This window comes from Nestor notabilis, unplaced genomic scaffold (assembly GCF_000696875.1).
Source record: "Nestor notabilis isolate BGI_N333 unplaced genomic scaffold, ASM69687v1 scaffold25874, whole genome shotgun sequence".
In the NCBI taxonomy this organism is placed as follows: Eukaryota; Metazoa; Chordata; class Aves; order Psittaciformes; family Psittacidae; genus Nestor; species Nestor notabilis.
The window spans coordinates 6,273-19,696 of NW_009927278.1; the positions used below are offsets into that span (position 1 = coordinate 6,273).

A 13,424-nucleotide genomic window follows, 5' to 3' on the forward strand; every position below is an offset into this window, starting at 1 on the left:
GGGAAAGAAACGCATATTGGATAAGACTGCTGCTAAAACATTAACTTCCTTCTTTTTAATACTGAAATCTGTGGAGAGCACACCACTTTTCTACTCTGTACGCTCTGTGTGTGTACACATGTTGCCTTAGGAAATGCTCATATTGCTGCTTATGGTCCATTGTTGTCACGTACATCTTCCTAATCCTGCTCTCCTTTATTTCTCTCCCTGCCTCCACCTAGAAATGGAAAACCTTATGTAAAATTGTTATGCAAAACCCCAAAAAAATAATTTATTGTTATAATATTAACACTGAAGGTATTATTTCAGACAATAACCGCATTCTCTGTGGGTTTAATTATTGTTTTATGGTAGTTATAGTATTCTTCTTAATTAATGTCATTTAACAGTCCTCAGAAAAATATTATTAGTGATTTTTTTTCAAATATAATTGTGGCTACAAAGAAACAGAGTTGTAATTTTCTGTCTTCATCTTTATTAGTTTTTCTGTCTTGTTCATCATTATGACATTATGATAACACCCAAGCTAACTGCAGTAGTTTGCACTGAATGTGGAAAGGCTGAAAATATGTGCAGTAGGGATTGCATCACAGTTGGGGGTTTTTATTTATAGCTTTAAATAAAGGAAGTCGTCTTTCCTTCATTTTTTCCTCAGTTTCTGCTCTTGCTTCTTTTACTTTCACATATTTTTTTGAAGATTAAGAAATAGTAGTAATGTCAAAAATCCATCTTGATTATTATCAAAGTAGATTTTGCAATCCTTCTTTTGATACTTTGATTGGACAACATAATATGCCACGAGCCCTGTTTTCCTTCTTGAAGTTTCTAATTTTACATAGTTTAAGTTTGATGTATAATCTGATGTCCCTAAACCATATGGCCATGGAGATAGAGGTCTGAACAAGGCAGTAAAGGTTATTAGTCTTTTAGCATGCTTTCCAGCAAACCCTTGCACCAAACCTCTGTCAGCATGACATCCCGCACCTGGGAAACACTACAAGCAGTTCAGGGCTTGGGAAGCTTCACTCTGAGCAGACAGAAATGATCATGAATTAGCAGTAGAAAAGAAGCATGTCTAAAAGCAAGCCTGTGCTATTTAGGCCTGGGTTAAGCAGCATCCAAGCTGAGATCTGGCTTTAGGCAATTTCAGCTCTATTGGAGCATTGAGTTCTGTGTATTTACTTTTCAGGTGTTTAGTGAGCTTGAGAGAAGCATCGCCAGTTACCATAATGCATCTAGTCGGTTGATATAGTTCTGCTGAGAACCATACTAGTAGCAAAACCTATGGTGTGAAATCTGTTTTACTAGGTTGTTATTTCTCTGTTGAGTGGTGGAAAGCTTTTGCTTGACAAAAAAGATACTCTTAAGGAGAACATGAGGTATAAGCCATGGTAAGTCATACTAAGCTCTTGATAATTTACTCTCTATAAAAACAGTTTGGTTCCAGCTTTTCTCTGTACTCCCAATTATATATTGTAGTCTCTGTACCTAAATTACCCTGTTACTGAAATAGGAAGACATTTAAAATGTTCTTCATTGATAAGCAGCTGGTCCAGCTCAGTGTCTAGTACTTACAACTGCTTCAGGTTATGAACTGATTTGTCTGGTTCATTTTTGACACTTCAGTGGTTAAAGTTAAAAGACGCTCTCTCCTCTTACATGAGACTGTCAGCCTCTGAACTTCTCGTTCAAGTAAATACATTTTTATTATTTTTTATCACAGGGTCAACAGCCCTCAGAGTTATAAAATTAAACACACAACAAATCCTGGTGTTGCTAGGCACTACTTTACATATACTTTCTGCCACCTTTCTGCCTGTAGCTAATGCCTCACTATAGAAGTGGTTTTGATTATATTTTTTTCACTTATTGTGCAGTTCAGGATTTTTTGTGTTAAATCAGTATTAATCCATGTTGTTTGGGTTTTTTTTCTCTCTCTCTCTCTTATTTTTAGGTCATTGGAATATTAGATGTGTTCACACCAGATGTAACACTGGAGAAGTTTAATGACTTGTAAGTTCTGAGTTGTTTGTGTTTGGAAGCAGGGCAACATTGCTTGTGTGGGAGGTAGGGTTGTTGCTTTTTTATCTATAAGGTGTGTACTTCTTTCAGCCCTTAATAAATAAAAGTTTAATGGATTTCCTAATCCACCTTTCAAGTGCTGGTTTCTTACCCGAAGGCTTAGGTTGCCAAAATGAGAGCACAATTCTTAACCCAAACAAGTAGGCTGAAAATGATACCTGCTGCATGACATGTCTCGGTGTGATCCATGCTAACTCTAGGATTAATTACAAACTGCTGATCTGCTGAATTTTTTTAGTGATTATCTGTGCTGTGGTCTGTTGTACTCCCTTGACTGTTTTCCCAGTCCAGTGGTCCAAACAGCACATGATATAGACTGCTAGCACCAGGCATGTACCCCACTTTTTGGCAGCATCTCAGATACTTGGCATGTTTGCCGTTTTGCTTATGGATCTTGCTACAATTCTTGTGAATTAGAGTCACTAGAGAGACAGTGGTTAGAAGTCTTGTTGGGCTTAATGTAGATTCATGTTACATTCATAGAACTATTCTGGATTTCACCTAGTGTAGCTATGTTTAAAAACTAACCTTGCATATTTATATGTTAACAAAGAAAGCTATCTGACTGGAAAATGTAGAAAATGAAGTACAGAAAACACGGAGCGTGTGTTCAATATGATCATTTGGGCCGAAATGGTCATTGAGCCAGACAGGTTGTTCATACTGCCTATTGTGCTAGCCTTTTAGATAGCATATGTAATAGAATGAACATCTACGCTCAAGCACTGTTTTAAATGAGACCCTAAAATAATCTTTTGAGTTTTGGAGGTGCAAGTCAAGTGGGAGGGATGTTTTTATATCTGAAACTGCAACAGGTGAGCCTATGGCAAGTCTTGCTTTCAAGACTTTGGGCAAGCTGTTAGAGGTGAGCAGAGGTAGGTGTGTGTACGTTTAAAAGTGGAGAAACTGTATTTGTGAAATGACGACAAATGGGTCATTTAAGGGAGACTTTCTTCTTGCTGACTAGTCATGAGATGTTGTCTGTGGCCTGTTGTATAAATATCAGTTTCAAGTGGATTTATGGCTAGAAGCAGCAGAAACATAGTGGGTGGTTTCACCAGAGCCAGTCACTAAGGTTGGTCTTGTCTGACACCTGGGGTTTCTTAGCTGACTTGTAGCCCTTCTTTCTAGAGAGGAGCATGCTCCTATTCAACCTGCCACTCTGCTCTCCTGCTCCTCTATTCTGCCAGTCAATGTGTTAATGAAGATTGAAGACAGAGTTCTGTCTACTTTATGAAGGAACAGTCCTTTCCCTGCTCATGTTTTGTGTTAAACTTCCTTCAGTTTTAGATGTTCAGCTGATCGAAATGGTGTACAAAATCAGAAATGCATAAATCTTTACCAATTCAAGTCCTACTCTACCAGCTGCTTTTCACTCCCTTCACCTCTATTCTTTGCATTATCCATGCTTGTATGATACATGGTGTGCCAGAACAGGTTGCTGGTCTTCATTTTGTAAGAATTTGGGGTTTTAACTAGAACTTACAAAGAACTTAGATGCATTAGGCATTAAGTTCCAGTTGAAGTGAATTATGAATCAGGTACCTAACCTTCTCAGATTATTTGAGGACTCCAGCTGTGGATCATAAATACTTTTTTAATAATGAAAATAAGCTTGTGAATTTTTAAGTGTCAGACAAAGTATTACACGTGAGCCCGTCATGTTTGATCCCATTGTTGTCCTGTTCCAATGTGTTGCTCATAAATTATTGCTAAAGTTTGAATTTTAAAATGCAGACAGGAGCGGGTTTTTCCTCTCTTATATTTTGGTTTTTTTCTCCACCCATCCTCATTTGACTGTAAGAGACTTGAAGTCATCAGTTTGTAAACTTAGAAAATTGTGCTAATGTAAAAATACAGTCTGATTTGTGCTTCTCATCCTGTTCTTTGCAGTGCTTAATGTTTATATATTGCTTTGAACCAAAATAGATAAAACCAGAAAATCGGACAGTGGGAAGATGATGATGGAATTGTTTGGTAAACAGAATTATCTGTAATTTAATATTGTCACTGAACTATAACATACAATTATGTTTCAATTTATTTGACAAATAGAGGTTATTCTGGTTTTGTTTTATTTTGTTTTTAAGCTACCTTGTCATGCCGTTTATGGGAACAGACTTGAGTAAGATAATGAAGCATGAGAAACTAACTGAAGACCGAATCCAGTTCCTGGTATATCAGATGTTGAAAGGCTTAAAGGTTTGCCACTTCTACTATTATTTTGATTTCACAATCTTTTTTTCCTAGTAAATCATTATTGAGAGAGAATTGAGAGCTAGAAATACTTATCCTTTGATATGATAAACTTTATCTTGGCTGGCATAGTAAAAGTAATGACATTCTACACAGCAGTCGTTTTGTGGTGATAAATGTTATTGGGGGAGGGGAGGTGTTGTATTAGGTTTTTGTCTGTGGCTTTTTCAAGCAAAAAGAAAAGATAACCATTCAAGATCTGTATAGCACATTGATCCAGGGTGGCCTTGGTTTCTGTGTCTGAGTACACCAGAAAGTCCCTGCTGTGATTTTTAGTTGCTTTGTTCCCCAGCAGTTGATTGTGTTACTGCTTTGCCATACCTCTTACTGTGGCTGGTTGGAGAGTGTAGAGACTAAGAATGAAACCGCTGTTGAGTTTAGAGCCAGGATTTCCCTTGACTTGCTCCCTCAGCTGTGTCATCAGCTTCAGATTTCTGTAATTTGAAAATGGTTCTGTGGCTTACCAGTACTAATCTGACAGTGTTGCCAAGGCATCTGTACCTAACTTGTTCTAAGTGTAGTACATTTCTGTGCTCTTCTGAGGAGCATGTACGTATGTTTGTATGTATATGCGTGTGTGTATATATATATAGGATTGATGTGTGTATGTGTATATATTTATACCACACCCTTACATAGGGTATATATGTACCATACATATCTATCAACCTGTAGCTGTGGTATTTGGGGGTGAAAGTCTGACCCCAGGAGGGACTCTGAGACCTGTTGACTCCTAGTGCTCATACTGATTTTGGGCAATGTTCAAGGCCCATGGCAAGTGGTGGTTTGGTCCCTGCGTGTTAGAAGTCCAGCCTGCAAAGGACTAAAGCTCATAGCTAAATTTAAATACATAAGTCATTGGGATTATTTCTATAGTAAAGTACCTTTCTGAGCCACATATCTGAATGTTTACTATGTAATTGAAAAGTATGTGTCCTTTGCGCAATGCGCATGTAAAGTTAAAGAGTCTCTGAAGTCTCCAAGTCTGGAACAGCTTTGATAAAGAGGAAGGACTTTTAGTGACAAATCTGAGTGGGAGGGGCTGGGACGAGCACAGATAAATCACAAGCCCAAACTAACAGGCACCTGAGTTAAGCAGCTGTGAAAGATGGCAGTGGTCTCAGGGACCTATGATTTGTCAAATACTACTGGTAAAGGTGGAGGGAAAGAAGGCATTGAATACCTTGACCTGTTCTATGCCCCTTGTCACCTGATGCTCTTCCCCATTCAGCACTAGTTTTCTGTTTGCTCCTGATGTGCATGTAGAAGGCCTTCTTATTGCTCTTCATGTCCATCACCAGCTTCAGGACCAGGTGGGCTTTGCTTTTCCTAACTCCCCCTATGCACACTTGGATGGTGTCTCCACACTCCTGCTGCATGACCTGACTGCTTTCACCTCATGTATGCTTCTTTTCTTATGTTTCAAGTTTTCCTAGGACCTCTTTGTTCATCATGCAGGCCTCCTGCCACCTTCACTTGCTTTTGTCTTCTAGTACCTGGTTTTGTAATGTACTGGCATTTTACACTGTGAAGTTACCAAAGGATTCATAAAAAGCTAAAGGGATCATTCACATCTGTTTAGCTTTGAAGTGTGTAGGAAAACTTTATCTTGTAGCTCTTCTAGTAAGTCATGACTTAGCTGGAGTATGGCATCTGGGGGAAGAATAATAAGTTCAATGTAAAATTTTCTTACACATGAACAAAAAGAATAACCAGACTCCAGCCTTAAGTTAGTTATTTGGCTTCTTAATGATTCTTTTTTTTTCATCCGTTTTTCCTTTTTTTTTGTTGGGTTTTTTTTTTGGAAGGGGGGGAGAGGGAGGGAATTACCCTGACTGTAAGCCAGCTGAGCCTCACTGTTAATCCCCCATTCCACTTCTCGCAAATAACATTTATATTCATCTCTCTTTTGTATCTTGGATCTTATGCTTCTGTGGAGTGCAGACCCAACAGCTACAGCAAAACAACATAGATTTGAATGTTACTGACTCGCACAAAGATGATTCTAAATGCATAAGCGGTCATATACTTTGTATAGTTTTCTCCCTCATCTTTCTGCTGTTTGTTATTGCTACTACCTTTTTCCTCTGTTTGGCTTTTAAAACATGGATTGTGATTTATTGAAGTTCACACCTTACAATACAAAAAGAAGATATTCTTTAAGGTCCCTGTCCATCTATAACCTGTATTAATGTGATATGAAAATGCTTCTCAGTCTAGCTTGGCACTACAGTGCTTAGTGGTTTACAGTATTTGCCTTCTGGGTCTGTTGTTCATCAAAAGGATACTACTTCCTTATTGCATTTTTATTTTGGTGACGCAATTCCAAGAGAAGAAGAACCTTGACCTAGCTCTGCAAGCTTCAGCCAGGATCTCTGCAGTGGTGCCTGTTTAATTCCCTTTGCTGCTCTGGAAACACATGTTGTAATGAGGCCATGGAATGGCACTCTCTGGAATTGAATGTCATTCCCTGGCTGCTGCTTGTACTGTACATTTCAGTTTTATGGTCCTGTGCCTGCAACATAAAAAGTATGGGAAGACTTCCCTTTGCACTCACACAAAGATAAGTGGAGTCACTGTACTGGAAGGTGTGTTGCAGAGGCATGTGCAGTGGAGATACAGAACTGGTTTTGATACAGGAAGGTCTGGCACATCCATCATGATGATCTTCCAGATCTATATTTGCACTGCCAAACGCTGTTAAAAATAACTAATATTACAGGACAGCATGCTGTTCCTGGACAAAAACATCAGGAAAAGCATACACAAGATTCCTTTGTCTCTCAGTACTTAATGGATGCAGAAGGTCAAGTAAGTTGTTTTACTCCCTTCACAAAACTTAGTAAATATATTTTGTTGTTGAGTCCTGCATTATTAATTTGTCTTTGACCTTATCGCAGATTTTGTGTTCTTCATTTAGTAGATATTAATTCACATAGCCTTTTACATATGCTAAGTAATTATCCTTTTTATGCTACAGTTGTGCATTTATATGCTGTAATTCCCGTTTTACAACTGCCAAAACTGAAGCCAGGTTTGGGGAAGTTGGCTTTATTTAAACTGGAGGGAATTCACCTGTGATCTGGGCTTTAAATCTGGAATTGCAATTTCAGTTTTGTAGTTCCCTAATTATAAAGCCATGTCCTAATAAGTGTTTTCTCAAGGACAGCATAAGTGGAGCGGCCTGTTTAGTTGCTGGTAACTGGGAAAAAAGTTTCTACTATTCACCAGAGATTAAAAACATCATTTGGGCAGTATATGAACTGTAGAAAAATAGCTTGGGTTGAGTGTAGTGGAAAGGATGAATAATGAATTTCATTTCAGTGAAATGACTTAGAAACATATTTTGGTCCCTGTAGCCTAGATTATCTCAGAGACCAAGAGCGGTGTATGTGGGTCTCAAAGGTTGACTGAAGTCTGTTGGATCAGTAAATGTGGAAGGCAAGCAGAGCTGCTGTGCATGGTTGACCTACATCTGAAGAAAACAGAGCAGGAATTAGAGAGGATGTATTTGCTTTGTGTGGCAGGTTTGGTAGTGGGGGCTGCAGGGGTGGCTTCTGTGAGAAAACACCAGGAGCTGCCTCTGTGTCAGATAGAGCCAGTTCCAGCTGGCTCCAAGACAGATCTGCCGCTGGCCAAAGCTGAGCCCATCAGCAGTGTTTGTGGCACCTCTGTGATAATAGGTTTAAGGAGTGGTAACAAATGCTGTGCAGCAGCTGTGAGAGAGGAGTAAGAAAATATGAGAGACAGCCCTGCAGACGCCAAGGTCAGTGAGGAAGGAGACAGGAGGAGGTGCTCCGGATGTTGGAGCAGAGATTCCCCTGCAGGCCATGGAGAAGAATGGTGGCACAGATTGCCCCCCTGCAACCCATGGAGGGTCACGTCAGAGCAGATATTCACCTGCAGCCCATAGAGGAACCCATGCTGAAGCACAGGGATGTGCCCTGAGCGAAGCTGCAGCCCATGGAGAGCCAGCGTTGGAGCAGGCTCCTGGCAGGTTTTGTGGCACAGCCTGTGTCCCACGGGGATCCACACTGGAGCAGTCTGCTCCTGACGGACTGCACCCCATGGAAGGGACCTATGCTGGAGCAATTCAGGGAGGACTGACTCCTGTGGGAGGAACCCCATGCTGGAGCAGGGGAAGAGTATGAGGAGACAATGAATAGCAGCAGAGACAATGTGTAATGAACTGACCACAGTACCCATTCCCCATCCCTCTGTGCTGCTCAGGGATAGGAGGCAGGAGAGACGGGAGTGAAATTGAGCCTGGGAGGAAGAGAGTGGAGGGGAAAGGTGGGTTTAGTGTTGGTTTTGAACTATTCTGTTGGGTTATTAAGTGGCAAAAAATTAAATTAATCTTCCCCAAGTCAAGTCTGTTTTGCCCATGCTGCTAATTGATGAGTGATTTCCTTGTCCTGATCTCAAGCCACGTGCTCTTCTCTTGTGTTTTCTAACCCCCTGTCCTGTTGAGGAGGACAAATGAGGGAGTAACGCAGTGGGCACCTGGTGGCCAGCCAAGGTCAACCCACCACAGAGGAAATGAGCAGGAAGTTCTTGATGTTTCTTGCTATTCCCAGGGTATTATAAAAGTTAAGGCAGTTCTCATTCCAGTTACAAAGCGACCAGCAGGGATGCTGAGATAGTCTTGGTTAATTGGTATCTCTGGTCTGTAACTCTGTTACATCTTCTGTAAAAAGTGATTCTCCTGAATATTTTGTTTCTCTCCCATAATTTTTGAGAGTGTAACTGTACTTACCTCAAAGATACCAGCAGGAAATAAGACATTATTCAGCTACTAGAGTGTTGTTTTGTCATTTCCAATTGCACAGCAAACATGAGAAAAGTCTTTAATGTATCTGTTCCATTAAAGTTTGAATTGATCTTGAACCAATTCATCCAGATACAACAATACACCTAGTTGGAAATATCTTTAAGAAATAGGAATGGTTCAGTGCTTCAGGGACATTCTTGCAGCACTGTCTGTGCTAGGAGGTATATTAAGCTGAAAGCAGTATTGCTATCATGCAGAGAAAAAAGAAAAGGGCTCAGTAATTTGTCCTTTTCCAGCTATCAGTAAGTTAACTGTTTAAGAAACTCTGCCAAGTTTTGCATGAAAATCTTGTAATTTCTAAAGTCTGTATCTGGATTAAAGTGCATCTGTATTTACTTAGATTGCCTTTTTGGCAGGGCAGGGGGAACTAAGCATACACATCGGCAGCACTCATTTGAGGCATTATAAGGGAAAAAATACTTGCAATGCTTGGGAAGGAGATTCTGTAGATCTTTGTTGTAAAACTCGTTCAACTTCCCAAGCTTAACCTCTGGGTGTTGGGTTTTTTTCGCTTTTTAACTTTGATGGACTCTTTTGGGGTGGGAGGTGTGTGTTAACAGTGTCACCTGCAATAGGCATTTGTCTTTTGTGTAAAGTACATAAGCACTTTATAGAATGGTTTGGGTTGGAAGGGACCTTAAAGATCATCTAGTTCCAACCCATGGACAGGGGCACCTTCCGTGAGACCAGGTTGCCCAAAGCCCCATCCACCTTGGATGAGGCTCCTTCCTTTGGTGAGCCTTGTAATTTATCAGAATTTAACTTCATCTGTGGTAGGGAAAAACAATGTGATTTGACACCACTTAAAAACAATGAGGTGCCTCTGCTTTGTCTTTCTCGTAGCCAGGCCTCAGTCTGGCGTTAAATTTTGTTTAAGTATGAGTTTGCAGCTTGGAGGGGCTTTCATCATTTTATTTGTTTGGCATAAAAGCTGTGTATTGTCAGAGTACAGAAGGCAAGCTGAACATAAATGTCTATGTGGGTGGAAAGGGCTGGAGCTGCCAGTGCTTTCAGTCTTGGGTGCCTCTTCTGCAGGAGTGCCAGTCGGGTTCCTGTTAGTGGAGGTCTGGGGAGGAGGGTGGCAGTCCTGTTCTCTTATGTGTGCAGTGGCTCTTGGGCCATACAAACACCTGTTCAAGCTTCTTTTGGCACACTCATGGTGATACTTACCTGCTCGAGTTCTCCCCTTTTAAAAATCTCTATTTACTTTGTTTGGTTCACATTTATGTTTGTTCTTTTTGTTTCTCTGCTTTCTCTTCCCACTCTCACACATTTCCTCTTCAGTTTTCCCTTCCCTGCCAAGTCACTCATCATTTTCATTTTGCATACTGCCTGGAATACTTTCTCCTGAGTCTCTTCTAATTCCCTTTTGATTAGTTTTTTTATTTTGTTCAGAGATTGCATATGCAGACAAGAATGCTTAGAATTTAGACACCTATTGGATAACTTCCTAGCGCAATCTGAAGCTTGCATTCAAGGATTTATGCATGCTACCAAAAATTGTCTTTAGGATAATGCAAAGAGCTCCTGTGCTCAAGGCACTTTGCTCACATTAACTGAGTTCTTGAATCAAATATTGTTCAGGTGAAGTAGTAATAACATATTGTGAAGAATATGTCTGCTCTGGCCTGGATGGTTTTGCCATGTTATGAGTGAAAAACCTGTCAATAAATGAATAATTAGATGAGGAGAATCAGTAAGAACAGAATCCTGTTTCAGAAGGTTATTGAACTGCACTGGAAAATCTTCTGAACAAAGACTGGCATAGTTCCAGTGCTGCTACCTGCCAGGAGATGATAGAATGCAGTTAAAGAAATATGGCTGTTGTTAAAGAAACACAGCAGCAGAGCACTGGTATTTCAGCTCACAGAGAGGCTGATGTGTACATTAGCACCAGGAATAAGAGCTACTTCATGTAATCTCAATAGTGTTGTATTAGGAGGGTTTAGAAAATACAGGCATGCTCCCCAAAGTGTTAACATGATTTTGGTGCTGTGAACACTCACAAAACCTTCAATGGGGTGAGAACAGCAGCAAATCAACGCTCTCTCCCCCAGACAGGTGAGATTAACTACAACTCAAAGGGTGCAGTTCTTTTAATTCCTGTTTCTACATGCCACATTCTTAGGTGTAGAGATTTCTTGGTCTGCCTGTTACTTCTTTACTGTGTACTGTCATACCAACAAAAATAGCCTATAGAATATTTTAAGCATCTGCTCTGGAAAATCAGGAGACTTCAGTAAGAAGATATTGAAATGATTTAGAATGCAAGTAGTTGTGATATCCTTGATCAAGAAAGCTACTGGCAGAAGACACCATCTTTGATGGAAGTCTAACTACTTACAGATACATTTCTTCACCAAAACAAACCAAAAACCAAACCACCAAAACAAGCCCCCCTCCAAACCTTCATATGTATCCTCTCTGGTGTCTGCACAAAAATGGCATGCGTCCTTCCATCCCAACCCACTTCGTGCACATCCATGACAGATACATTTTGTAGTTCTTCATCTTCTGTAGTGGTTTTACAGCCAATGTTCTGGGGAACAGCCCTATGCCTTCAGCCCCTTGTGTCTGCCCCAGGAAATCCTGTGAAGCACTTTGGCATTTCCTATGGGCGATGTTAAACCCTGCCCAACCTGCAAGCAGTGTGTAGCAGGAACTGGTCTACTGCAAGTGCCAAGACCTGCAGGGACTTGGGCACAGCAGTCAGCAGTGTGGCAGCAATGTGGAACCCTACCACGATCTGGGCTGGATTGATGAAGTTGTAGGCACAGGGTTAGGGGAGGAGATGTTCTTTTTTCACTGCCTTTCAGAACTTTTGAGACCACTTCTGGAGTGCTGTATCAGGTGTAAAAGAGCAGAAAGTAAATCTCAGAGATTTCATTTCTGTTCAGTCACTGCTTTAAAAACTTGGTTTGACTTTTGTGAGCCCTTATATAGATCACTGGAAGGGTGATGAAAATATTCAGGTAAAGAGAATGTCTTGCAACATGCCCTCTACATGTTTCATTGGGGAAGTATTGAAGCATGTAGCAAGACTTCTCAGCTAAGACCTTGATTGGCCTTCATCCTGGTCTCAACTGATCTCTTAAAACTTAATGCTGCTGGAACATATGAAACTAAACTATGATGGCACACGAGAGACATCTGTTGCAAGAGAACATTTCTGACATAAAATAGTAGACTTTATTGTGATACACACATATATGTATATAGCAATGCCAAAAGTTAACTGGAAGCAGGATTTTATGTATGGGAAGGATTAGAAAGAACTATATGAAGAATTAGGAAAAAAAAAATCTATGATCTGTTGCAGTATTTGAACTCATTTAGTGGTTTCTTTTTATTGGGGGAGGGGAAGGGCAAAGTACTAGGTTAATTATCTGAATGTTAAAAACGTAGCTAAAAAGGTCTTTTGTGCAATAAATAAACATTTTCTGATTGAAGTACTTTAGCACCATGAAAAAGAACTTTCTGCCTTGCCCCAGGCAACTTCTTTAAGGTAGGACCTCCTTAACTAAAATATACTTTCTCTTTTTACAGTATATTCACTCATCAGGCATAATTCACAGGGTAAGTGGAAACAATACAAAAGATGTTTATGTTTTGATAATGTGAGAGGTGTTTGTGTATAAGCATGTTCATAAATGTGCCTGAAACTCTGTTTATAGTACCTGGGTTTGATGATGCCTTTGGTTTCTTCTTCAGTAGGGACAAAAGGTGGTATGGCTGCATCAGTGTAAACTGGGCACTCGAGTTGCACTGAATACAGCTTAGATTTGGCTTTCTTAAATTGCCTTGTGAAGCTGAGTTGTAAGTCCCCACACGAACAAATAGTGTCTAAACTAAGATGGCTAAGTGTTTTTTTTCTGGCTTTTTTTAAAATTAAGATTAAACTTTTATAAACAATATTTAAATGTTATTTAAATATTACGTTAATGTTCGGGGGGGGTAAAAACATAGAAACTGAAAAAATAGTCTGAAATTGTAAAGCCTTTGACCCTCTTTTTTCTGAGAGAAGTTAAGCACCTGATTCTTTTTGAATCCCTGCTGTGTCTAAAGTGCACTTAAAGTCACTTTGGCACTGTGAATAATGAGTTCTGAAAGATTCCTTCCTGCTTCCAAGCAGTGTAACTTCCCCCAAAACTGTATCACAGCAATAGAAACTGACCTTTTGTTCCAAGATATCAGAAGCAGCACAGAAAGTGTACACCATATAATGATAGAATCATAGAATACTTAGGGTTGGAAA

General features: G+C 40.0%; 1 protein-coding gene across 1 annotated transcript in view; it reads left to right on the plus strand.

Annotated features, from left to right (window-relative positions):
• The window catches only part of LOC104405323 (mitogen-activated protein kinase 12-like), a gene marked incomplete at both ends in the record, with an annotated part of 18,631 nt that extends 5,886 nt beyond the window's left edge, over window positions 1-12,745 (plus strand). Inside the window, 3 exons of the mRNA XM_010013997.1 lie at window positions 1,955-2,013; window positions 4,173-4,284; window positions 12,716-12,745. Of these exons, the coding sequence (XP_010012299.1) occupies window positions 1,955-2,013; window positions 4,173-4,284; window positions 12,716-12,745 (201 nt within the window). The remainder of the gene's footprint in view (window positions 1-1,954; window positions 2,014-4,172; window positions 4,285-12,715) is intronic.
• Between the last annotated feature and the right edge of the window lie 679 nt (window positions 12,746-13,424).